Source organism: Podarcis filfolensis (genome assembly GCF_964270895.1).
Source record: "Podarcis filfolensis genome assembly, chromosome: 4".
Classification (NCBI taxonomy): domain Eukaryota; kingdom Metazoa; phylum Chordata; class Lepidosauria; order Squamata; family Lacertidae; genus Podarcis; species Podarcis filfolensis.
This window is the reverse complement of record NC_139607.1, coordinates 11,257,147-11,284,901: the sequence shown is the minus strand read 5'-3', so window position 1 is coordinate 11,284,901 and position 27,755 is coordinate 11,257,147. Positions and strand designations below refer to the sequence as shown.

Genomic DNA, 27,755 nt, shown 5'->3' with positions numbered 1-27,755 from the left:
TCTTAAAAAATGTTTAGGGGTACTCTCATTTTGACTCAGGAAGATCACCATTTCATCATTCAATTTGGGGGAAATAAATACAGTAAATGGACAAAAGTACAAACAACATGCATTAACTCAAGGGTCAGCAAACTTTTTCTTTTTTTTTCTTTTTTTTTTTTAGCCAGCCGTGTTACAGATGTTTATTTTTTTTTATAATTTTTTTATTGGTTTTTCAACACATATTAAAAGACAAAACAACACAATACATAAACAAACAAACATATAAACACGTATAATTTCTTGACCTTTCTTTCCTAAAACCTTCTTTCAACGACTTCCCCATACCTCCCCTTTCTGCATCCCTGTTTTAAATCCTTCCAGCAACCCCTAATTTCAATTTCTCATAGCACTTTCTTTAACTCTTTTTTTTTTCACATCCAATTGTTTGTCACTGCAATTCTATTTTGCATTACCCAAGACATTTTAACATTCATTAATTTTACAACAATTCTTAAGATAAACTTTAAATTTCTTCCAGTCTTCTTCCACCGTCTCTTTCCCTTGGTCACGGATTCTGCCAGTCATCTCCGCCAGTCCCATGTAGTCGATCACCTTGGTCTGCCATTCTTCCAGTGTGGGTAGTTCTTGTGTCTTCCAATACTTTGCTAAAAGTACTCTTGCTGCTGTTGTAGCATACATAAAGAACGTCCTATCTTTCCTTGACACCAATTGACCTACCATGCCCAGGAGGAAAGCTTCTGGTTTCTTCACGAAAGTGCATTTAAGCACCTTTTTCATTTCATTATAAATCATTTCCCAGAAGACCTTAATCCTAGGGCACGTCCACCAAAGGTGGTAAAAGGTACCTTCAGTTTCCTTACATTTCCAACATTTGTTATTGGGCGTATGGTAAATTTGGTCAGCAAACTTTTTCAGCAGGGGGCCAGTCCACTCTCCCTCAGACCTTGTGGGGGGCCGCACTATATTTGTGGGGGGATGAATGAATTCCTATGCCCCACAAATAACCCAGAGATGCATTTTAAATAAAAGGACACGTTCTACTCATTTAAAACACACTGATTCCTGGACCGTCCACGGGCCGGAATTAGAAGGCGATTGGGCTGGATCCGGCCACCAGGCCTTAGTTTCCCTACCCATGCATTAACTCATATTACACAGTTGACAGCTCACAGTGACTTCCACATTGGCACGAGGTTGTGTGCATTAACATCTTCCTGATTCCTCTGATGAAAAATAGTAATTTTTCTACTAATATTGAAATGAGGCCAGACAGTAAAACACCACACATCCACATTCCACACTGTTTCACACATTAAACGCTCGCTTCCACCTGAGACTCAGGAAACACCATGACAGGAAATGAAGCCGCCATTGGAGGTAGCAGCGGAGCGGACGATTCACCATGCTAGAGAAGAATTTTTTTAAAAAAAATGTTTAGTTTCTTCCCCCGTTAGATTCACAAAATATCTAGGGGTATGCGTACCCCTGCATCCCCCCAGGAAAAAAGCACTGGTTGCCATACATCCGGGTTTTCCCTGACAGGAATCTCAGAAGCGGTCTCCCGTCCAATTTGAGACCATACCAGACCCTGCTTAGCTTTGCAAATATGCACTAGGAGCAGGGCATATTGAACCATTTTAAATCAGAGAAACTGAAACTGGTGTTTTTCAATGCAATCCTGTGCATGTCTACTCAGGTGTAAGTCCCACTGAGTTTCATGCAGCCTCCTCAGGGAAGCGGGGACAGGATTGCAGCCTTTGCATGGTTGCTGTTGTTGCTTTCACATTTATATCATGGCCAGAAAACAATTTTTGGGCCTAAGGTATACAATATGGGGGGGTTGATCCTTACAAAATGGGGCTCCCCCCACCATATCCACCATATTTCATACACATGGATACTCAGGAGACAGGCCAGTGAAAAATTGTCTATTCTGTTTCAAAGGGAAAGGAGTGGCGCTTTGTTTTTTTCACACCACTTGATAGGTTTGATAGCTCACCTATCTAATCTTTGCCTCAATGATGTATGGAATTGGCTTACAACAATACAACAAAGCATTGTTCAATATTTTCAATTATACAAATGCCACATGGAAGGGTAAAGGGATGAACTCCTGGAATTTGGTGTGAATCACCATCCCGATAAACACAGTAATAAAGGTTTTTCTAACTACTTAGAGGAGAACTCCACCCAGTTTGCTCATCTGAGAGAGCAGAAGGTTCACAAGTTCATGCGCAACTCAGAAGCTGTCATGTTGGCTGGAAAGAAAACCTCTTTGGGGGTCTTTTTCTTTCTTTTTGCAAGAAGTAACATCAGGATATGGGGATGTGGCATAGCGTGGGTTGTCAGCACCCGGGGCAAGGCAAGTAATTTGCGCCCCCTAACCCGTGGATTTGCGCCCCCTAACCCTAACCCCCAGATGTTGTGCCCGGTGCGGCCGGCCCCCCCTGCACCCCCCACGCTACGCCACTGTGCCTGGGCTTTCCCTCCCTGCCTGCCATTTTTCTTCTGCATCTCAACCCACCTAACACGGGCAGGTTTCCCCCCCTTGTTATGGGATTCCAAGTGCATTTGCCGACCCTCACAAACTCACCTCTTGTGCTCTTGAAGAAAATGAATACACATTCCTCATCCCCATAGCAGATACCTGGTCATTGGCACATTTGCTGATTGAATATAGGAGCCTTGGTTGAGCTTAGCACACTCCATCAACTCCTGCCCCAAGGCAATTGCCAGCAGTTCCATACAGTTTAGGTTGGCAGCTGTCCTCTCTGATGTTGTGCAGTGGAAATGGATGAAAATTGAATTATTATTATTATTATTATTATTATTATTATTATTATTATTATTATTACCCTGTCCATTTGGCTGGGTTTCCCCAGCCACTATGGGCAGCTTCCAACAAAATATTAAAAACGCGATAAAACATCAAACATTAAAAACTTCCCTAAATAGGGCTAGCTTCAGATATCTTCTAAAAGTCAGATAGTTTTTTATTTCCTTGATATCTGATGGGAGGGCGTTCTACAGGGCGGGCGCCACTACCGAGAAGGCCCTCTGCCTTGTTCCCTGTAACCTCACTTCTCGCAATGAGGGAACCGCCAGAAGGCCCTCGGAGCTGGACCTCAGTGTCCAGGCTGAACGATGGGGTGGAGACGCTCCTTCAGGTATACTGGGCCGAGGCCGCTTAGGGCTTTAAAGGTCAGCACCAACACTTTGAATTGTGCTCGGAAACGTAGGTCTTTCACTTCACATGCAGTCCAGTTCTTTCCATTTTCTGTGAAATCCTAACATGTCAAGAGGTTTTGAGGTCCAGGCCCTCGACGCTGGACCTCAGTGTCCTGGCAGAATGATGGGGGTGGAGACGCTCCTTCAGGTATACTGGGGCCGAAGCTTCAAAGGTCAGCACCAACACTTTGAATTCTTCTCATAAACGTACTGGGAGTCAATGTAGATCTTTCAGGACCGGTGTTGTATGGTCCCGGCGGCCACTCCCAGTCACCAGTCTAGCTGCTGCACTCTGGATTAGTTGTAGTTTCCAGGTCGCATTCAAAGGTAGCCCCACATAGAGCGCATTGCGGTAGTTCAAATCACAATCAATTAACGCTGTATCATTCTAAATGTCCTCTGAATCTTCTGTTAACTGCATGGGGGGGGGGCGAGGCAGGGCTCTGTATTTCCCTTCTCTGCAGCTATACAGTGGTACCTCAGGTTACAGATGCTTCAGGTTACAGACGCTTCAGGTTACAGACTCCGCTAACCCAGAAATAGTACCTCGGATTAAGAACTTTGCTTCAGGATGAGAACAGAAAATGCACAGCGGCAGCAGGAGGCCCCATTAGCTAAAGTGGTACCTCAGGTTAAGAACAGTTTCAGGTTAAGAACGGACCTCCAGAACTAATTAAGTTCTTAACCCTAGGTACCACTGTATGGAAGTCATGTTTAGTACCTGCCCCAATCATATAGAAAGAAGGGGAGGGGGCTGATGTTTAAGACCAAAATAGCCCCACAGAGGAGTGCAGTACGTTTCCCCACCTGCAACTTATGTCTTAAAAGGTTGTCTCTTCAACCCAGGGTGTGCCCAGACAGCCTGTTTATTTGAGCATTCATCCCAAATTTATTTGCACGGAGATGAAATAGTGTTGGCTATTTATTTATTTATTTTTAATAATATTTATTACTTTTCCAACAATTTAAACACTACAAAAAAGAACAATACAATAAAAAAGAACAATACAATACAATACAATACAAAAAACACTACATAACACTAACACATTAAACTAACAAAACAAAACAAAAACAATTTAAAACACATCAAACAATTTCAATATCTTATCTTTCAGTCACTTATTTCCACGACCTCCTCACACCTCCCTTTTTGTATTCCGCTTCTGTTAATTGTTTCAGCAATTCCTTTCCATCTTCCTCTGTTTTCTATCCTGTAATTATCTTGACATATTCTAACCTTATTTTTTCCTTTAATACTCTATTAATCTATTTATACTTAATTCCTTATAACATTTCTACTAAAGCCATATAACTTCATTCCCACATAGTGTTGGCTATTTAATGGGCATTCACTCTTTAATTGTTAGGGGAGAGGTTGGTGACATTGGATCAAAGCAAGTGTTATCCTGTACTTTTCCAGTCACTGCAGAAAGTCCAGCCTTTCCAGGGAAAAGGGCTTGTTGTACAAGACCTCCTGATCATCTAAAATTGCACAACCTGAATTTGCCGGCATGTGATCGGATCCCACTTGCAAACAGTGACAGTCTGGAAGTGCCCAGAAACTCTGGCAGCAGAAGTTACCTTAGCTAGGAGAAAAAGACTGTGGGGAGGTGTGTCTCAGGCAGGATATAAATTCTGCGCAACACCTGACTCATTTGCTGTTAAGGTCAGGAGTTCCCTCTTTCTACGTGACTTGTCATTTCTATGTCTAAATGAATAGAACAATTGCCACCATGTCTAATGTGCTCAAACGTGTGGTAAGATTTGAACAAGGGGCTTCTGGGTGATACGTTTTAAAGCCACTACGTTATACCAGCTCTCAGTTTTACCCTGCCCAGAATCACAGCACGTTCCTTTTTTAATTGGCAAAGAAGAAAATAATAGCAGTGTGCTCTTAAAGGAATTATATTCACCTAGTTTCGAACACCTAAGAAAACTGTTTAAAACCGCACGAGAACAAGGAAGGTTGCAAGGTAGCTTTATCCCTCAACATGAGCAACTTTCTAAATAACGTCTATGTTTTGGGTCGTTTCTCATACGGCTATCAGACAGCACTGCTGAAACACAACTTCCTGCTTCTGTTTGTAATCAAACGACAGGTCCCCAAGTCCTTTTTTCTTTTGAAAGCAAGCTTGGCTGATCTTATCGGCCCTTTATTTTTCATTCTCTGATTACAACCTCAGAGATTTTATCGCCGTGAATATCTATTGTAAATTTCACTCCTGTTGCAAGTTAGGCAGTTAGTGCAAGCACTAAGAAGGAATCGTTATTAAAGAATCACATTTATTTATATAGTCTTGCTGCCTCGGTGGTGGCGAATGAGTCCCTAGGCAATCAGGTGTACAGACTGATTTGCAAGAAGTGTCACTTTCTGGCATAGCACTAGTAACCTGAGCTAATCAACGTCACCCTTACAGCTGCTGCACCTGTGTTGTTGCTGTTGTTTAGTTGTTTATAGTCATGTCCGACTCTTCGTGACCCCATGGACCAGAGCACGCCAGGCACTCCTGTCTTCCACTGCCTCCCGCAGTTTGGTCAAACTCATGCTGGTAGCTTCGAGAACACTATCCAACCATCTCGTCCTCTGTCATCCCCTTCTCCTTGTGCCCTCCATCTTTCCCAACATCAGGGTCTTTTCCAGGGAGTCTTCTCTTCTCATGAGGTGGCCAAAGTATTGGAGTCTTAGCTTCAGGATCTGTCCTTCCAGTGAGCACTCAGGGCTGATTTCCTTCAGAATGGAGAGGTTTGATCTTCTTGCAGTCCATGGGTCTCTCAAGAGTCTCCTCCAGCACCATAATTCAAAAGCATCAATTCTTTGGGGATCAGCCTTCTTTATGGTCCAGCTCTCACTTCCGTACATCACTACTGGGAAAACCATAGCTTTAACTATACGGACCTTTGTTGGCAAGGTGATGTCTCTGCTTTTTAAGATGCTGTCCAGGTTTGTCATTGCTTTTCTCCCAAGAAGCAGGTGTCTTTTAATTTTGTGGCTGCTGTCACCATCTGCAGTGATCACGGAGCCCAAGAAAGTAAAATCTCTCACTGCCTCCATTTCTTCCCCTTCTATCTGCCAGGAGGTGATGGGACCAGTGGCCATGATCTTCGTTTTTTTGATGTTGAGTTTCAAACCATATTTTGCGCTCTCCTCTTTCACCCTCATTAAAAGGTTCTTTAATTCCTCCTCACTTTCTGCCATTAAGGTTATGTCATCTGCATATCTGAGGTTGTTGATATTTCTTCTGGCAATCTTAATTCCAGCTAGGGATTCATCCAGCCCAGCCCTTCACACCTGTAACAGCCACCAATTCTGCTTGCAAGAAAGTGGCTGTACATTTGTAAGGGCATCATGGGGCACAGACTCCAATGAATGAATCTGGCTCGGGCAGGACTGGTAAGGAGTCACAGGTGCCTCCCCCTCTTGCTGCGACCAGCTCCCCTCTGCCCTTGTATCCCAGTATCAAAAGAGGCATGAAAAGGGCAGGGGAGATATTGGCTGCAAACAGGCACAGTCTCTGGTTGTTTGGGGAAAGCCTGGGGGGAGAGGAGGGGACTTTCAGCCTTGGCGACTGGTTTTTCATGGACCTATTTGGGGATGAGCAGCTCCGTGTCTTAGGCCTGACACTCAGCCAAGTCTGCGGAGATTGTGTTTTTGCTCATAAAGAGTTAACTCCAACTTTGAACTGTGCAACTATTGACCGGCACACTCCTGTGATACACTGCAAAGGGCACTGCAAAAACTGCTTACAGGTCTACTGGGAATTAGGAATGCCTAGTCCCTGGGAAATCAGTGGCACCTAATTCTCGGTATCTTATTGAAACTCAAGATATTCAGAGCTGACTTTCTGTTACTTTCAGTGAGACTATGAACAAAATGCGAGGCAGGCATCTGTGTTAGGTATTAATTAACAGTAGATGGACCGGTACAGGTGTAGCCAGGGCTGTGTGTATTCTGGACCTGGTGCAAAAATTTCAGTTTGGCAGAGAATTTGGCATCCTGAGTATCTTAGCTTTCTGTCTTTTTAAAAAGATGAGTAAGTTTTTAGTCCTTTGTGCGATTGAAAGTACATCTGCAACACGTGGTAAAATTTCAGAAGCTAGAAAGAGCACTGAGAAGGATTTATTTTTTTCAAAGTAGCTGGGTGTGCAAGTTCAGTGTTCTGGATAGCTTGTCATTCCCTAGCAGAAACAGGCACAACTATGCGAAAATAAGTGCAGCGTACACAGGTCCTTTTTTTTTTTAGGACGTTGCGTATACCCAACTCTGATTATAGAAAACTGTTATGATGTGATTGTAGAATAACCTTTTCCAGTTATCTTGCATGCAATGCCATTCTGGTTTATGATGGCACAAGCCGCATTTTGCAATTAGGGTCGGAGTGCCAGTTAATTTGCTGTTTTTGGAAGGCACATGCTGAAGGCTCATAGTTGAAATCATTTTTCTCCTTGTCCTCAGTCCCTTTTACTTCCTGGCTGCTTATTCACACTGTTCCCAGTCCAGAATAATCTTTCCTTTGTCACTCTGACCTTTTTTTGATCTTGGCCATCCTGCTTTCACTTGAGTTAAATTAGCCTAAAGAAATGGATCTGGTCCGTCTTTTCCTTTAATATGCTTGGTTTCACATGATCAGTGGCAGGTAGGGCAGAGGCCAAGAAATACACAACAAGGCTTCAGGCAATGATCTATCACGCTCCTCTATTAACGGGGTCAAGAGAACTGAGCCTAAGTAAAGCAAGAACAGAAGAAGGCACACAAAAGGGGACCCCATTCTTCTCTCTGGTGCCAGCCCTGGGCTTATGCAATCTGTTACTTGGAAGTAACAATCTCTTAATATTCTTAAGCGTCATAATTGTCTCTACAGTCAAGGGATAAATCATAGGTAGAAGCAGGAGAAAGGGAAAGGAGGAAAGCCCCTCATTGATCACAGCTCCATTTCCTGCCTCTATTGCCAGCCACCACAGGTTCTTAGAAGCAGTACATAATTTCAGTTTGTGCTCTGAACGTTCCTCCAGCAGAACACAGAATCACAGAATGGTTGCTGGACCCTGAGAGTCCTCTAGTCCAGCCTTCCCCCCTGCCCCCCACAATGAAGGAATCTAAAGTAGGTCATACATGACAGTTGGCCATCCAACCTCTGCTTAAAAACCTCCAAGGAAGGAGAATCCACAACCTCTTGAGGGAATCCATTCCCCTGTCCAGCAGCTCTTACCCTCAGAAAGTTCTTCCTGGTGTTTAGTAGAAATCTCCTTTCCTGTAACTTGAATCCATTGGTTTGAGTCCTACCCTTGAGAAAACATGCTCGCTCCATCTTCCATGTGGCTGCCCTTTAGATATTGGAAGACGGCTGTCATTTCTCCTCTCGGCCTCCTCTTATCCAGGCTAAAACTGTTTTAGAGAAGTAAGGGCAGGCATAGTGGTGACATCACAGGCACAAGGCAATCAGTGCTTGGCACAGACAATTTTTGCTGCAAAGTTGCAGAATGGTTTTTTTGAGAACGGGACCCTAGAGAGCAGGGCCCGCCCAGGACGTTTTGCCGCCTGAGGGCAAACAGATAACGCTGCTACTGCCACCTCCTCTTCCACAGTCTCCCCACATGCTGAAGGCCACAGGGGCATAATAGCAGGGTGAAGGGGGCCGGGTGGTAGTGAGTGACGTGGTGTTCAGAAGCTGGATCTGCCACCTGAAATGACCATCTCACCTGGCTTCATGGATGAGTAGGCCCTGCTGGAGAAGGCTGGACACCACGCGGATGTAAACGCAGTGATTGTGCTTCCTAATCACCCTTACTGCTGCAATTCTGTTATTTCTGAAGTCCAGGTTTTCATTATGAATGACCCAGGTCCGGTTCTTTAAAGTGAATTACCGTTGGGCTGCCTGAAAGCACCCAGATGGTTTTTTCCTCATTCCAGCCACTCCCTTGTCAATGGAGTCTGTCAGTTCCTCACCAGACATGCCAATTAATTCACCATGCTCCATCTCAATTACTGCGTTCCTGGTTGTTTTCCGTTTGGCCAACGCCTCACCTTTTTGCATCTGATCCTTGCAGTTAAAACACGGCACACACGAAACACTAACAACCAACTTTAGTCTTTTCTCATGTAGATTCCTCCATTGCAGGGGGTTAGACTAGTTGATCTTAGTAGTCTCTTCCAACGCTACAATTCTGTGATTCATGCTGCCTCCTGAGTGCTTAGAAAATTAATTGGAGAGCCCAAGTCCACGGATTCATATATGCAGATGTGCTGGTGGCAGCAATGATGCGTGTTGATTAACAGCACAAACAGCATGTTGATAAAGGCTGGGTAAACACTCCTGTTTGCTCTCCTGTATCCCATGTGCTCCCGCCATTGGTTCTGGAAGTGACGTACACATGACTTTAGAACTCATCCATATCTATTCTGTTATTGATTATGATTAAGGATAGTGTTTCATGTTCTGATTTCTCTTGCAACGTTTAGGATCGTAGAAGCTCTATTTATTTTCATTCTATACAGTGTGTTTCACAAAAGAGTCAGGGGGAGTGCAGTCAAGAGACAGAAAGAGAGAGAGAAAGAGAGAGAAATGGCTTCATTCAGTCAGACAGGAGGAAATAGTTCCTCATCAATGGCCCATTGAAAACAAACAATGAGCCAGATAATTTGCTGATTTTAGTAACACATGATTAATATATTTTGCACTGAATAGCACAATGACTTGAAACCGAAGCCGATGGGCAAACTGTACTTAAATTGCCAATGTTCTTAGTATTATGAGTGTGGTAATCTGATACGTGAAAACCTATTTTAAGGTAAAATCTAAGCAGTGCGATCTTGCGCAAGTTTTTGCAGAAGGATGTCTCCCTGGATCTGTTGGGACTTACTCCCTGACTAATGTGCTTATCTGAAAGCACACCCCATTGAACTCAATAGAACTTACTTCTGAGTAGACATATATATCAGCAGGGATTTTTTTCAGCCACAACTTGTGGAAACTCAGTTCCAGCACCTCTCAAGTGGCCGCCATCTTGCCATTGCTAAGAAAATGAGGAAGGTGTTGAAGGTGAGTTCTGGCACCTTTTTTTCTAGAAAAATAGCACTGTATATGAGTTTTCTTAATTCTTCTCTGTCCCACTAGTTCTTTACTGAAAATGCTCATCAACTTTGGTCAGGTCTAATCTTTCCTTTCACCATCTGAGAATGCAAGTAAGCCCGTGGTGTGTGTATGTGTGTATTGGGGGGGCAGCCTTGTTTGCTTTTAACAATTCTTCAGTATCTTTACCTGTTCTTATTTTTTGTCATAGACTGGTTGGGTACAGAGGAGTAACCAGCTGGGGAACCCCCAAGGAAAGACGGCTCAGAGCCTGGGGAGTGCTGGTGGGACAATGATGAGTGGTCAGAGAGGGAGAAGACTTGGAAGAGGAGGTGTCTTAGTGAGCTGGGAGAGTCTGTGAAAGAGAGAAGTCAGGAAGCAGAGGCAGAGGCTGAAGCAGGCGAGTGAGAGGTGGGAAGTCAAGAGGCAGAGATGAGTCAGGCTCGTGAAGAGTCACAGGTGTTTCCCCACCCCACTCCACTGCTGCAGTGAGCTCCCCCTCGACTCCCAGAACCATGAGAGGCATGAAACAGGAGGAGCAAAGATAGGCTGCACGCAGGTGTAGTATCTGATTGCATGCAAGAAGACCTAGAGAGGAGGTAAGTTAAAGGTAAAGGACCCCTGGACGGTTAAATCCAGTCAAAGGTGACTATGGGGTTGTGGTGCTCATCTCACTTTCAGGCCGAGGGAGCCGGTGTTTGTCCAGGTCATGTGGCCAGCATGACTAAACTGCTTCTGGTGCAACGGGACACCTTGACAGAAACCAGAGTGCACGGAAATGCCATTTACCTTCCCACCGCAGCAGTACCTATTTATCTACTTGCACTGGCGTGCTTTCAAACTGCTAGGTTGGCAGGAGCTGGGACAGAGCAAGGGGAGCTCACTCCGTCACGGGGATACGAAATAGTGACCTTCCGATCGGCAAGCCCAAGGGGCCCAGTGGTTTAGACCACAACACCACCCGCGTCCCGAGAGAGGAGGAGACATAGATGGCTGTGGGGAGGAGGGGACTCTTAGTCTCAGCAACTGATTTCATGGAGTAAGATCTAAAGGGAATGAGCTGCTGTGCTCATTAGGCATGAAATTCTGTCCAGTCTGTGAAGATCGTGTTTCGCTAATAAAGAGTTATCTCCAGTTTTGAACTGTGTGATATACTGACTGGCTGGCTCTGTGACATTTTTATGTAAGCCGCCTTGAAGGGGAAAGGCAGGGTATATTAACAACAACAACAACAATTTTATTATTATTTATACCCCATTTATTATTATTATTATTGATTTACGAGGCTTTGAGCGCTACCTTTTTCTCCCTGCTGATTCCCCACTATGATTACTCTGCTCCTTTCCACAGTTTGGGAAGATGTGTTTTAAAGAACTGGATTTAATGGATAGGGATTTGGTGAAATTATTCCCACAGAAATTACAAGATTTCTAGCTCAGCAATAACACTGTATTTTCCTTTGGGGTTTATTTGGGGGATCTATTAAAAACTGAAATCTATCATTGTTGCCACTGTCATATTTAACCTGAAAGTCTAGAGATTTTAAATATTTACAACCTGCCTTTCCATCAAGTGATCTACAAAACAGCTTATGATACAGGAAGGGGAAAAAATACCAAACCTCCTAATCACTTGGCTGGTGACAATGGACAGAACAACCTTCCTGCTCCCTTCTATAGCCCCCAGGCCAGCCTTCCTCAACCTGATGCCTTATGGGTAATTTTGTACACCCAACTCCCATCATCCCCAGCCAGCATGGCCAATGGTCAAGGATAATTGGGGTTTCAGTCCAAAACATCTGGAAGTCACAAGGTAGCAAAAACCTGCCACAGGCAGTTGGAGCAAATTTCTTTCTGGAAGGAAGAAGTAATGTTCTGGCAGCTGCTCCTTTTCTGGTTGGTGTCTGGGGCTAGGTTGCTCTCTCAGAAGGAAGAAGAGAAGTATGGGAGATGGGTTTATAAAGTAAAATAATAATGGGTATATTGGACTATTTTTATGAGTAAATATACAATCTTTTCCTGCACTTTCTTAGATGTACCTCCTGCTCTTTGGTTGGGTTGACCTTCCCCATGTCTCCTACTGGACCATAATCCTCCAGGAATCCTTTGTGGCAAAAAAGACTTGAGTGTCCTAGCGTGTCCAGTCAGGTTTGCTTCCCATGCCCTACCTGCTACATAGAAGTTGGCCAGTTCCTGTCTGGTAGATATATGGAACTATAGTTGTCCACTAGATCAGGAGTTCCCAGACTGTGGCCTGAGGACCACCAATGGCCTGTGAACTTCATTCAGGTGGTCCATGGCATGTCTGTAAAATGGCAATTAAAAATCATGCAGCATCTAGCAAATATCGTTGAAATTGCTGCAATGGGCAGAAAAATTACTAAGTGGTCTGCCAAGACTCCCAGCTATTTTCAAGCGGTTCACAGGAGAAAAAGCTTGGGGACCTCTGTACGATACAAAATGGGTTATATAAATGGGAAAGCACTCTAACCAGCATGCCTATGGAGAGGGAGCTGTCAAATCTGACTCACAGTTTGGTCCTGTACATATTTATTAGTGATTTTTTTTTAAAAAAACCCATTGTGCCCAACAAAGCTTAGGTCTCATTCAGATATCCGCTTGTCCTGCTGCTTTCGCTTGGGGAAACCTGATATTTACCTCTGAATGGTTTTCCCAGGGTAAGCTACAGGAGCAAACAGAAAACCACTCGGCCCCATGGTTTCTGGGCATGGGACCAGCAGGAGTGTGGATGGGCCCTTAATCCTCCGTAGGTTTGTTTAGGACTGCAGTCTATGTATTCTTTGCATTGGCACTGGGGACTGATTGGGAAGTGGAAACTGAGCTCAAAAGTCAAAGAAAGGCTTTTGAGGGTCCTATCTTGGCACATGGGACGCGGGTGGCGCTGTGGGTTAAACCACAGAGCCTAGGACTTGCCGATCAGAAGGTTGGTGGTTCGAATCCCCATGACGGGGTGAGCTCCTGTTGCTTGGTCCCTGCTCCTGCCAACCTAGCAGTTTGAAAGCACGTCAAAGTGCAAGTAGATAAATAGGTATCACTCTGGTGGGAAGGTAAACGGCGTTTCCGTGCGCTGCTCTGGTTCGCCAGAAGCGGCTTAGTCATGCTGGCCACATGACCCGGAAGCTGTACGCCGGCTCCCTCGGCCAATAAAGCGAGATGAGCACCGCAACCCCAGAGTCAGTCACGACTGGACCTAATGGTCAGGGGTCCCTTTACCTTTCCTTTTATCTTGGCACATTCCTGTATTTTGCACACACCATCCAGTTAAACAACACAAAACTCTTGGAAGAATTCCATGTTTTCGATTAATTTTGCTAGACTGAAACAAAATCACAAAACAGCTTTGTTCAGAGAAGGGAGCTTGTGTGGTCCAGTTTGTTGAGCTGGGGTGCACGATGACTTCATGTTGAAAAGACAAGTAACTCGCTCTCCATCACATCTCTCCTTCTGTGAAAACTAAATTTATGCCAGGTTTGGCCAGTCCAGGCCTTTTTGTATATTCCATTTCTCCCTAACCCTATAATTTGCAGGATTAAAGAGTATAATGTTCTCTCCTTGTCTCTTTCCGTTTCTTCCGTATACAAAGCATACTAACAGTTTCACGGTAAGGTAATTGATTGACTGCAAGGAATATCTGTAAGCAAAGTAAAGCGAGGCTGGCACTCTGAAAACATTTGCTGCCTGTTTAAATTGCCTGTTAAATCCTTAAATATACTTAAGCAGCTTGAAAACGTATTTTAATATATTCACAGTCAAGCCATCTGTTCTGTGCTTCATGGTATTACTTTATGCATAACATTGTATTTAAATGGAGAGAAAAAATGTAAGTTACTGTAGAAAATGTTTTAGGTCCTGGTCCAGTCCATTTCTTCAGCTAATTGTTTTGACCTTTTGCATCTTAAAATGCAAGTTGTATAGGCATAGCCAAATTAGCAACAATAGACACGTGAAGTTTGTATATATTGTTTGTATATATTGTCAGTGTATTTAAATGCTTTCCAAAATGCTTGATTTGGCTCCTGAGAACCTCGAATGGAAGGAAGTCTGTTGAAGGTCTCCTCTTTCCCACTCCCTGTGTTCTCCCAAAACCCACTAGAATGGGGTGTCATGGGGAACTGGGGGGGGGGGCAGAGGGGAAGGAGACAAAATTGGGCAAAAACCCTTTGCAAAAGTTTCCTCCCATTCATGGTCCTCACAACCCCACCCTCTGTGTTACTGCTTCTTCCCAGACACATTTTTAAGGTACAGTGGTACCTCGGTTTTTCGAACGTCTCCTTTGACGAACGTTTCAGTTTTTGAATGCCATAAGGCCGGAAGTAAATGTTTTCGAACACGCCTCACAAGTCAAACGGCTTCCACTGTCTTTTTCTCAGTTTTCTCTATTAAATTTGCAGGGGGCCGTTTGTGCCTCAGTTTTTGAACGTTTCGCAACTCAAACGGACTTCTGGCATGGATTACATTCGAAAACCGAGGTACCACTGTAATGGTAGGAAAGATTTGTTTAAAACACCAACAGCTAGCTTGAACCCAAGTACTTAATGTAGTACAGTGGTACCTCAGGTTACATACACTTCAGGTTACATACGCTTCAGGTTACAGACTCCGCTAACCCAGAAATATTACCTCGGGTTAAGAACCTTGCTTCAGGATGAGAACAGAAATCGTGCAGCAGCGGCACAGTGGCAGCAGGAGGCCCCATTAGCTAAAGTGGTGCTTCACGTTAAGAACAGACCTCCAGAACAAATTAAGTTCTCAACCCGAGGTACCACTGTATCCATATTCACCAGCAGGGGAGGGAGGTTTGAGAGAGGAGGGTAGTTTGAGAGGATGCAAATCTATCCCACGGTCCAAATTCATCACCCATGCGCTTCCCTATGTTCCCTCCCCCGTGCCCAGGGACAAAGCTTCACCTGTCGTTAACATCTTGGCAAGAATTCAGGAAAGGTTCTCTAACAAGTCAGGCCTGCAGACAAACTCAGCCATATTCACAGAGGTTATACAGAGCCCAGATTCACAAGCTGTCTTTTCCTTGGCCGGCTGCACCCAGGCACCCACTGAAACCATGTCATTCAAGGGGCAGGGAAGGGTTTGAAGTGGCCCAACAGAAAGCGGGTGTAAATGAAAAAGAAAAACCAATCTGGAACAACAGGCATGACGACCCTAATCTGTTTATACTGGCAGAGGAACAAATAAGGCTGTCATCCGTATTTAATTTATGAAACTAGAAATGGGTGCTTGTGGTTTTATTTTGGGAAGGGAAAAAAAGGGCTGCAGTGATCAAATTGTCCGACAGCCTTCACAAACAAAACATTTTCTGCAGAACCCTTGGTTCCACAGCCCAATGCACAACTCAGTATGGTTGAGAACACCATTCAAGTAGTTTCACAGTGGAACAAGTTACTCTTTTTAGATGAATTTAGTGTCACAAGTTCTCTGGGACTCTTAGGGCCCAATTTCCAGATCTGTGGCCAAGAAGTGGAAGCGTCTGGAGACGGTTTGGACTTTTGTTTTTGATGCTTTGTCACTAAAGGAGCAATCCTACAGAGCAGGATCCTCTGGGCTGGATCCTGGTTCAGCTCCCTCATCCTTGGCTCATCCAGGGATCTACCAACATATCTTCCCAGATGCCAAACCCAGTAGATCTTAAGCTTAAACACACCCTGGATCCTAAACCCATTCGGCTTGGTCACATGACCTGACAGCCTGATGTACTTCAAGTCAGCAAAAATGGGTGGTGTTCCTTAAACACTATTTCAATGGTTTGCTTTCCCTCTGCTGGGTTAAGGCCAGCTCAAAATGGTTTCAGGCAGGCTGGCGGCGGGGTTTTTTAGGCGGAGGGTAATATTGTTTGCTTCCTTTAGGGGCTCACCTGGTGCCATCATTACATATCTTTGGGCACCAGGTGAAAATATTCCTTTTTACCCAGGCCTTTGGTCATTAAATAATCTGTGGCCTCTTAAATGTGTGTGTATTATGTTTCTATTATTATGCTGTGTAATTACGTTCCTAATGTTTTACAACGCCCTAGGATCTTTGGATAAAGGGTGGCCTATAATTTGAATTATTATTATTAATGATGATTACAATAATAATAGAGCCTGGTGTCAGGGATCAGTCCTGGATTTACAGAATCCATTCCGGTTTCTAATTTGATCCCAGAATGTTCTGCTTTTCTTTAGGATGTCCCTATTTTCATTGGAGAAATGTTGGAGGGTATGGAGTTATCTGACCCCCAAGCCAAGGAGATAAGTAACTACACAGCTTTTAGAAGACAACTGAAGGCACCTCTGTATAGGGAAGGTTTTTTTTAAAAAAATGTTTAATGGTTTATTATGTTTTATATATGTTGGATGGCACCCAGAGGGGCTGGAGCAACCCAGTCAGATGTTGTTGTTGTTTAGTCGTTTAGTCGTGTCCGACTCTTCGTGACCCCATGGACCAGAGCACGCCAGGCACTTCTGTCTTCCACTGCCTCCCACAGTTTGGTCAAACTCATGCTGGTAGCTTCGAGAACACTGTCCAACCATCTCGTCCTCTGTCGTCCCCTTCTCCTTGTGCCCTCCATCTTTCCCAACATCAGGGTCTTTTCCAGGGAGTCTTCTCTTCTCATGAGGTATTTGGCCTCATGAGGCCAAAGTATTGGAGCCTCAGCTTCAGGATCTGTCCTTCCAGTGAGCACTCAGGGCTGATTTCCTTCAGAATGGAGAGGTTTGATCTTCTTGCAGTCCATGGGACTCTCAAGAGTCTTCTCCAGCACCATAATTCAAAAGCATCAATTCTTCGGGGATCAGTCTTCTTTATGGTCCAGCTCTCACTTCCATACAGTGAGGTATAAACAGCAAAATTATTATGATGGAATAAGACACCCTATTTTCATCAGAGAAAGGCTGGAGGGTCTGGAGTTATTGGACCCTAGAAGGGGCTGGAGCAACCCAGTCAGATGGGCGAGGTATAAAGAGTAAAATTATTATTATGGAACAAGACGTCAGAGAAAAGTTGGAGGATGTGTATTTTCATCAGAGAATAGTTGGAGGGTATGTAATAACCATCATCCTAACAGACAGACGGCCAACCCTACCTGGAATTACAGACCTCTCCCCAGCGAGGGAAGCAGGAGGAGGGTCGTCGGGCGGCGGCGCCGAGGCGAGGCGTCGCCCCCCTCCCGCCTCAGCCTTCCTCCCGGGGCCCCGTCGCCCTGGCCAGGCCGGCCGCGAGGGCTCGCCGCCCGTGGTGGGGCGTGGAGCGGCCGACTCCTCCCTCGCCGCCGGGAGGATGCTGCCGCCCGGGTGGGGAGCTCGGCCGGGGCGCTCAGTCGCTCCGCGCGCTCCGTCGATGCTGCGAGGAAGGGCCGTGCGCTCTCGCCTCCTGCTCCGAGAGCGCAGCGCTCCATCTTCTCCTCCTTCCCCGCCATGGCCAACTCGTCGGCCGAGATCCTCGCTTTCCTGCTGGCCATCTCGGGCTGGGTGCTGGTGTCGTCCACGCTGCCCACGGACTACTGGAAAGTGTCCACCATCGACGGCACTGTCATCACCACGGCCACCTTCTGGGCCAACCTGTGGAAGACGTGCGTGACCGACTCCACCGGCGTCTCCAACTGCAAGGATTTCCCTTCCATGCTGGCGCTGGACGGTGCGCAAGTCCCTCTTCTTCTCTATCCGCCGCCTCCCTTGGAAGCAGATGGGTCTCCTCGGAGATCCGGGATGGTGGGGAGGGCGAAAGGGAGGAGGAGGAGAAGGAGAAGGAGAGGGTTCTTTTTTTGTAGGAACAGCTCCTCGGGCTTCTCGATGGCCACTGTGGAGGCTCTTTGCGCGCCCCTGGACCTTCTCTGCGCCCCTTACTTGGGAGTAAGCCCCGCTGGATCCAGCGAGACTTACTTCCGAGTAAACACGCCTCGAGAAAGGTCCAGCTGCAAAGAATGTACGAGGAGGCTGGAGACCTGCTTGCCTTCTGATCCATTTTCTAAGATCCGTGGGAATGGGAATATAAATATTTTCACAATTTTTTAAAAAATGAATTCTGAAACTATACCATTTCCCTTCCACTGTTTTTTATTTGTGTGTGTGTTTTTGTCTCCATCTTAAAATTATATAAAGTTTGTATTTCAGCTGATGATAATAAGAAAAGGGGGTTTGATGTACAGGTGTAAACATATTTCCCCCAAGTACAGATGGAAACATCTCAGCAGTTGTGAACCATTTCCCCCATCTCTTTTTTTGCTAATACTTTGTTTTTGAACTTTACTTGCTACCCAGGATATTTGCTGTGTGTTTTATTTTAAGTGCTGAAGGGTTTGCTGATTGCTCTATAGGAGACCAAACTGTTTGTGGCCGCCAAATGTTTTCACTGCTTTTTGGTCTTGGAGAGCTTTTGACAATATTTAAGCTTCTTCCCTTTAAGTCTTCCCTTGGCTCGGAAGGCAGGCACCTTGGGAACTCAGCCATAACAGATTTCAAGGATCCCCTGGTTCTTATCCTGATGAAGGGGAAGAACAAATAGAAATCCCCACTTTCCCGAGCAACATCTGGAATGTAGTGCTTTTTGGAAATATTGCTTTCTCAGCTTATGCACTAGACAAGCATATAAACTATTTCCTCAGAAGCTAATATGTGCCGGTACCTCTAAGACAGTCCCGGATATGATCCTTGCCAGGTAGCTTTGTGCTTACCTCTTCCTCTTTACTGAATATGCAGGTAGGCTGAGAGGAATCAGCAAGGGGTTGGATATCAACAGCTGAAACAGACCTCCTTCGCAGGTGCCTTTCTCTTCTTTTGCAACTTCCCCCCTCCCCCCCAAAAAACAACCCACCCCAATTTGTTGAAGAGTGACTTATTTATACCAGGGCATGTAATAGCTCCCTGTTCATCACCTGCCTCCAGGTGCCAAAGATATGCCCAGCATGCATTTGGGCACCTCATCTCCCCATCCTCCATCTGCTCTCTATGTTGGACCACTTTGGGAGGACACCACTTACCCCTATAAGTGCTTTGAATGGTGTCCTGCAAGCACTTACTCTTCGGGAACAAGGGCTAGGTAGATTTGACCCCTCATTTCTCAGACCTATCTGGATACTCCGTCAGGGACGGACTTTAGAAATCTTTCATAACGTGGCCCCAGGCGTGAGGTCAAAATTTGGCACCCCCAAATAGATCTTCTTGGTTCTGGGTCTTCTCAATGTTGCACCTGCTCAGCTCAGCACCCTTGTCGCCCTAAAACTGCTGCTGCTCTAAAGGTGTGCCTGGAGTTGATAGCGGGGAAGAATAGTGCGATCCAGAACTTCCATATTCCTGCTCCTCTTTCTAAACCATTTTTAAGCTGCTTTGTTAGTTGTGCAGTAGACGGAATGAAGTGTAATCTGACAAGCCATGTAGCTATTAACTCATCCCTGATAGCACCACATTCTTGTCTGTGGCCTGCCAGCCAGTTCTCCTTGGTTTTGCCGCTGCTCCTTGCCACCCAAACCGCTTGCCTGCCTGCCCTCACCAAGGAGCAGGAGGAACAGCAAGTGGGCTGGTGAAATAGCCGCTGGACAGGTGAGGGATGAGAGGTAGCAGTGGCATCATGGAGGAGGTTGGCCAAGGGGAGGCATCAGTTGGTCCTTCCCCAGCTGCTCAGCCTGTGAGCAGAAGGAGCTTAAGAAGTTGCCATCCTTCAAGGGGGGGCAGGTAAAGTTCCACCCCTGAGAAGTGAAAAGGGCCCTATCCAATGCCCTGTCTGAGGGACCCCCCCCCCAAAAAAAAAACTCTGGGTAGGGTGGGTCTATAATCCATGGAGTCCATGGAGGGTGTCCTGTCTGAGAGATTGATTGATTGATGGATTGATTGATTCTATTTCTATGCCACTTTTTATTAAAATAAATCCCAAAGCGGCTTACAAACAAAAGATAAAAATAACATGATGGAACATCACAAATACAACATAAATCGTATAGAATACTTAACAATGCCCTTTCCCAAACACACACACACACAGAGTGCTGGTATTAGTTGAAAGGTAAAAAAATTAGCTGTTTAAACACTTCGTTGCAATACCAAAAGAAAAACATGCTGCTGTGTCCTGATGTAAGGGGGTTTTTTTGGCTGTGTTGTTTTTCCTCTTTCCATTATAAACGCTTCCAGAGTAGCAAACTGGCTGGTATGTTAATTGTCTCAGCGCTAGGATGGCTATTATTATATTGAATGGTTGCTAAGCTTTTGTAGTGGCTTCACGGGGAAATAGTGAAAGGTTACCTAAATAGTGAAGCACAAGTGTTGTTGGAATCAGAAAGCTATCCTAGAAATCCCTAGATATTAAAATTATTTTATATCCAGGTACCTGTTTTGTTTATCTTGAGGGGGGGTCAGGGGTGGCAGTGGTTGGCTGAAAGAGACGAGGGAAAATAATGGATGCTATTGGTTTTAAGGCACAGTCCAGCCAAAGCCAGCTCTGTTGCTCATTTGACACCCGTGAGAGAAATTGAAGCAAGGGCTTCAACTCTGCAGTTGAAATCAATGGGACTTGAAAGTGCTTGATTTTGGTTTTGATGATGATGATGTTAATGGGTTTCCCCAGCCACTCTGGGCAGCTCCCAACAGAACATTAAAAACACGATAAAACATCAAACATTAAAAACTTCCCTAAACAGGGCTGCCTTCAGTTGTCTTCTAAAAGTCAGGTGGTTGTTTATTTCCTTGACATCTGATGGGAGGGCGTTACACAGGGCGGGCGCCACTACTGAGAAGGCCCTCTGCCTGGTTTCTTGTAACCTCACTTCTCTCAGGGAGGGAACCACCAGAAGGCCCTCAGAGCTGGACCTCAGGCTGAACGATGGGTGGAGGCGCTCCTTCAGGTATATTGGGCTGAGGCCGTTTAGGGCTTTAAGGGTCAGCTCCAACACTTTGAATTGTGCTCAGAAACGTACTGGGAGCCAATGTAGGTCTTTCAGGACCAGTGTTATATGGTCTCGGCAGCCACTCCCAGTCACCAGTCTAGTTGTCACATTCTGGATTAGTTGCAGTTTCTAGGTCACCTTCAAGGGTAGCCCCATGTAATGTGCATTGCAATAGTCCAAGCGGGAGATAACTAGAGCATGCACCACTCTGGCGAAACAGTCTGTGGGCAGGTAGGGTCTCAGCCTGCATACCAGATGGAGCTAGTAGACAGCCGCCCTGGACACAGAATTGACCTGTGCCTCCATGGACAGCTGTGAGTCCAAAATGAATCCCAGGTTGCACACCTGGTCTTTCAAGGGCACAGTTACCCCATGCAAGTCCAGGGACTCCTCCACACCCACCTACCCCCTGTCTCCTAAAAACAGTACTTCTGTCTTGTCAGGATTCAACCTCAATCTGATTGTCCCCCTTGGTTTTTTTCCCACCTTACCTTTAGGAAAAGACTCCTGAGATGTCTAATGTTTTATTCTATTTTTTTTAAATAATAAATGCCTATAAAATTATGGCACATGCATACTTACACTTCCATCCTAAAGTTGAAATACCAAACTCTTTAGGCTCAGTTCTGGTTGAATTCCTGTTGGTTGGCCCAGAATATCTGCAAATGAAGCCATCTTTCCCTTACAGTTCCTATGCTGACATAAGCATGAAATCTTCCTGGATTCCTAGCTGGTTTCTGTAATCAGGGCTAGTATCAGTAGGGTACACCAGTGTGATGACTTAGCCTTTCATATGAAGAACATGCAAGGATAAGGCATGATCTATAAAGCACTGGATGACAGCCCAGTATTGCACATTCTGGTTGGGAGCATCTTCCAGCCCTGCAACCTAAGATTCTTTGATTGGGCATGCCGGAGACTGAACTTGTGATTTTTCAGCAGACACATCTGGTGTTCTACCACTGAGGTCTGGTCCTTCTATATAAATAACATCAATAACATAGGAAACTGCATTTTGCTGAGTCAGACCACTGGTCTATCTAACTCAGTAGTGTCTTTGGTGACTGGCAAGTAGCTCTTTAGCCTTTCTGATAGGGTTCTCTCCAAACCCTACCTGGAGAGTAAACATGGGACTTTCTGCATGCAAATATTAAAAGCAGTCCTTTCCCTCATAATCTGAGAGCTGATTGGCCTGCTCAGTGATCTTGTTCTCCTGACACAGTACCATTTCAAAATGGAATCAGTGATCTTGCTCTCCTGACAGAGTACCATTTCAAAATGGAATTCACTGTCGTGAGACATGGTGATGATCATTACATGAGATGACTTTAAACAGCTATCACAAGTATTTGGGGAAGGCAGATATATCAATGGCGATTGACCATGATACCTAAACAGAGCCTTTAGAGCAGGGGTCAGCAACCTTTTTTCAGCCATGGGCTGGTCCACCATCTCTCAGACCATGTGGTGGGCCAGACTTTATTTTTTGGGGGGGGTGAACAAATTCCTATGCCCCACAAATAACTCAGAGATGCATTTTAAATAAAAGCACACATTCTACTCATGTAAAAACACAAGGCAGGCCTCTGTGTTTTGTTTGTTTTAAGAGTGTTCCCCATGCTTCATCCATTTTTGATCCACTGGTGTATACATATCCATCTTTGATTTAAGGCCTCAATTGCTGCTAACATTTTCTTCTTTAAAAAGTCTGCTGCTTGAATAGAGCCAAAATAATTTAGTGGTTAGAGTGTTAGAGGAGAGGTGGGGTCCATATCATGCTATCTTTGCCAAGGCCAAGGGGAGTAAATATGTTATCACATCCTGTTATTTATTGCATGAATGAGCAAATGTGATGAGCAATATCTTCTCCAATGTGCTTTTGGGGACCTTCCCATTTCTTCTCTCTCCTGATTTGGGATCTCATATAGATGCTTGTCATTGTGTTATTAGGGCATGTCATTTTCTATCACCTCCTCCCTGACCCTTGACTCTCTCTCCTCCTGCCCTCCAAATTACAGATGTCCTGCTGGGACCTGCTGTTTGCAAACAATGTGGTCATCCATATAATAATCTTATTCCAGTGTCACTTGTACAGCTCTCATAGACAGAAACATCTTGTGCATCATTGTTATCCTTCTTTTTCCATATACTGTAGTGGCTGTTCTAGTCACAACACATAAAGTTATATTGCTTCTGAGGCAAACAAAGACCTCAATCTTCCTGGTGTCGGCATATTTTAAAGCTTCTGTTATTGCACAGGACATGCATTAAGGCTAAGGAGTTGTGCTACATTGCAGGTTTTTATACCGATTGACCCAGAGGTCCCTTCCGTCAACTCCTTTTCTCAGCTTGAAAGGCAAAATATTGATGTCTTCACCTTGTCCTCCGGGTAAATGGATGCACTCAGAGGGAAGCCATACCTGTGAAACAGAAGCTTTCCTTAAACTTGAGCCCTAAGGGTGAGGAAGGAGCGCCTGAAAGAAGCTCAGTTTCTTTCATCTTAGGGTTTAGGCTGATCAGATGTGAAGAGAATGAGAGATCCTCTTCTTTGAAGAGTTTTGCAAATAAGAATTTTGACAGGTGCAGGTTGTTGTTTTTTCCCCTCCAGTCTTGCATGGAAACGTGGGGTTTATCATTTGAGTTTTGGTGAATAAATGTTCATGAGCGCAGGTGTAGCAGACGAGAGGGTTGCGATTCCCGCCCCCCCCCCCCCCGACTTCTGCTCCTGTGCAGAACAATTCAAGCTGTAAGAAGCTGGTGTAAGTTGCGCCAGGGTAGATTATGCCGGTGTAACTTACCTATTTCTATTCCAAACTCCAGGAACAGGGCTGCTGCCGGCTGAGCCAGCCCAAACCTAAGAAAATTGTTATGTACTGAAGTTCTCACCCTGGGCCAGCAGGGGGATACTGTAGATAGTTTCCACTCAGGTCCACGTCAGTTATTTTAGGCGGGAAACCCTGGGTTGTTGTTGCTACAATGTTGACAGCCGGCTGCCTATAAAAGCAGGCCAGCTGAGCTGTTTGCTGTTCAGTTCTGTTCCAGCTTACAAATAAAGAGCTGCTTTGGAGAAATCGCTGTGTCGTCTGCTATGTTCGCCCACAACTTAACAAAAATAAAACAATAAAAAAGAGTTTGACTTATGCCACCCCTTTTGCCAGTGTAACTTCCACTGGATTGCTAGGTCACAGGACTGAGTTGAATGGAATTTGGAATCAGGGCAAGTCTCTCATTGCCCCCAGTGGTGGGGTAGAAGAGCTCAAAATAATGCCAATACATTTCACATTTGGCAACCAGTGTGCCCCTTGGGTTTCAGATAGTACATGGGTAAAGGTAAAGGGATCCCTGACCATTAGGTCCAGTCGTGGCCGACTCTGGGGTTGCGGCGCTCATCTCACTTTATTGGCCGAGGGAGCCGGCGTACAGCTTCTGGGTCTTGTGGCCAGCATGACTAAGCCGCTTCTGGCGAACCAGAGCAGCGCACGGAAACGCCGTTTACCTTCCTGCCGGAGCGGTACCTATTTATCTACTTGCACTTTGACGTGCTTTCGAACTGCTAGGTTGGCAGGAGCAGGGACCGAACAATGGGAGCTCACCCCATCGCGGGGATTCGAACCGCTGACCTTCTGATCGGCAAGTCCTAGGCTCTGTGGTTTAACCCACAGCGCCACCCATGTCCCCAGTACATGGGTAGATGAGTCTAAAAAGCCCAAGACACAAATTTTCACAGCCCTCTAGCAGCTATGGTGGCTCATTAACAGATGTAATGTATTTAGAAGAGGAGAAGAAGAAGAGTTTGGATTTGATATCCCGCTTTATCACTACCCGAAAGAGTCTCAAAGCGGCTAACAATCTCCTTTCCCTTCCTCCCCCACAACAAACACTCTGTGAGGTGAGTGGGGCTGAGAGACTTCAGAGAAGTGTGACTAGCCCAAGGTCACCCAGCAGCTGCATGTGGAGGAGTGGAGACACAAACCCGGTTCCCCATATTACGAATCTACCGCTCTTAACCACTACACCACGCTGGCTCTCTATTTAGCGTTAACTCTGGAAGTGTATACTGTAATCGATAGTGACCAAACTGAGCCTTCTAATCTGTATTTTGCTCTAGATGACAACCCTCCCCCCAACCCTTTGTTTGCATGGCTCAAGCATGCCTAGAGACGAAGGTCCTTTGCATTGCCATCTTCAACTTAAGCTGGAGGTCCAAAGAGATATACAAACAGCAACACCTGCCATAAGTGTGATTTGCAGGTGGTTCCTCCAAGTGCCAAAGAGCTGAATTTTTCTTTTTTCTTTCTTTCTATTTTCTTTTTTTAAAATTTTATTAAAACTTTTCAAGTTTATACATATCACTAATTTTACACATTTCACTAATTTTACAATCATTTTGACATTTCTAAACTTGACTTCCTTCTCCCACTTTCTGTGGTTCCTTAAATTTATCCTTAATATTTCCGCATATCCAAATTAATTTAATTCGCTCATTTATTCATCTTCTTTAAATATATACTCTTATGAAACTGCAGGTTATTACAATAATCCTGCCAATGTTCTTATCTGTTTACAATTTATCTCTAAATATTCAATAAACCGTTTCCATTCTTTTATAAAAAAAAGTTTGTTATCTTGATTTCTTATTCTTCCGGTAAGTTTCGCCATTTCTGCATATTCCATAAGTTTTTGTATCCATTCTTCCTTTGCTGGGACTTCTGCTTCTTTCCATTTTGGGGCATGTAACATTCTTGCCACTGTAGTCTCATACAGTGCTTTTTTCTGGGGGGACGCAGGGGTATGCATACCCATAAACATTTTGTGAATCTAAGTTTGGCCTCATTGAGGGGCAGTATTTCAATATAAGTAGGAAATGAGAGTACCCCTAAACATTTTTTTTAGAAAAAACACACTGGTCGCATACATGAATAAGTTTCTATACATTTTAGGTAGTTCTGTCCCTGTAATTTGGCCTGGAGTGTCAACACAAGGGGGCTTGTGAAGAAGGCGCAGCAGAGACTGTACTTTTTGAGAATTCTAAGGAAAAACCATCTTCCGCAGAAACTGCTGCTTGCCTTCTATCACTGTGCCATTGAGAGCGTGCTCACTTATGGCTTATGTGTGTGGTACGGAAGCTGTACTACCCAGGACAGGATGGGGTTGTGCAGAGTTGTTAAGGCAGCAGAGAGCATTGTTGGCTGCCCACTCTCCACCTTAGAGCAGATTTATGCCACAAGGTGCCATAGGAAGGCACTGGACATAGTAAAAGATCCATCACATCCTGGTCACTGTCTCTTCAAGCTCCTGCCATCGGGACGGAGATACAGGACGATGAAGACAAGAACGAGCCGTCTTAGGAACAGCTTCTTCTCCAGAGCGATCTCGGCCCTGAATGGGAAGCCTGGACTTTGAAAGTCATCTAATCTTCCTTGCTGTACTATACTGTATTGTTTTAATTAGTGTTTTTATGGAGCAGTCAAGTAATTTCGTTGTCCCTGAGAGGGGGCAATGACAATAAAGATATTATTATTATTATTATTATTATTATTATTATTATTATTATTAATTCCCAAAAGAAAAGCTTCTGGGTTGTTGTTTTTTACAAACGTTATTTTAAACATCCTTTTTGTTTCATTATATATCATTTCCCGGTAATGAACAGCTGGGTTTTGGGCAGGCATTAACTGCATTACAAAGTTCCCCATCAGGAACATCATAGCATGGATGATCCCAGTGGGCTTCTTGTAAATGCCGATCAGCGGTGTGCTGTTGTTTTGTACATTTCCATTTATTTTCCAGAATGATATCTAGGTGCAGAATAATAAAAAGCCTTTAGCAGTGCAGATATTGGTTACATCTGCTTTTGCAAAGATTGATGAATGCAATGCATGCGTCGGCTGTTTCGTTTAAAAAACGTGTGTTTGCTGATCTTTTTGACAGCTGTGAAAAGTCAACAGGCTGTCCTGATCAATAAAAACAGGATAAAAAACTCATAATGGTAACTGCAACAGAGTGAAGCACAGAGGTCAGCTATCTGGTAGTTGCAGGAAGTCCATTGGAATTAACTGTGCTATTAAGTTCCCTAAGAGACACTACAGCGCCATTGATCACTGCAGGCTTCCTGTTTCCGCCTATCAGCTGATCAGCACTGACAGCAAGCCTACCTTGAAAAAGATCACTTCAAGGCCTTTGGTTGATCCTTGGCAGCCATATTTCCTCCTTCTTCGCACCTGACATCATAAAGGGCACCAGGTGTGGGGCTGAGGAAGCTAGTCTTGCAGCCGCCTCCATCTCAGATGTGTTCATTAATTCCCTGTCAATTAAAAGAGTAGTGAATCCATATTGGTCTTTAACCTACCGAGTTGGTTTGAATAATGCACTTAAAAAGAAAAGAAAAGAAAATAGGTTTCTCTCCTTAACTGTTGTGGGCTGATGCAATGAAATCACCATTTTGCTCCTGTGTTTTGTAAAACGGCTTTGTCTCCTTTCTCAAAATCAGTAACAGTATTGATGCTTGTATGCTGGAAAGACAAGAGTTGTTTTATCCAAAGTGACGCTCAATGATCATCCTCAGAGCAG

General features: G+C 44.8%; 1 protein-coding gene across 4 annotated transcripts in view; it reads left to right on the top strand.

The window, feature by feature from the left end:
• Positions 1-27,755, top strand: part of CLDN10 (claudin 10) — an 87,184-nt gene that overhangs the window by 41,325 nt on the left and 18,104 nt on the right. The window contains exon 1 of one of the 4 annotated variants that reach the window (XM_083611083.1): positions 17,637-17,947. The exons of the other annotated variants lie outside the window; for them this stretch is intronic. Within the exon in view, the coding sequence (XP_083467209.1) occupies positions 17,728-17,947 (220 nt within the window). The 5' untranslated portion in view covers positions 17,637-17,727. Of the gene's footprint in view, positions 1-17,636; positions 17,948-27,755 lie in introns of those variants that run through there. 4 annotated transcript variants of the gene reach the window in all.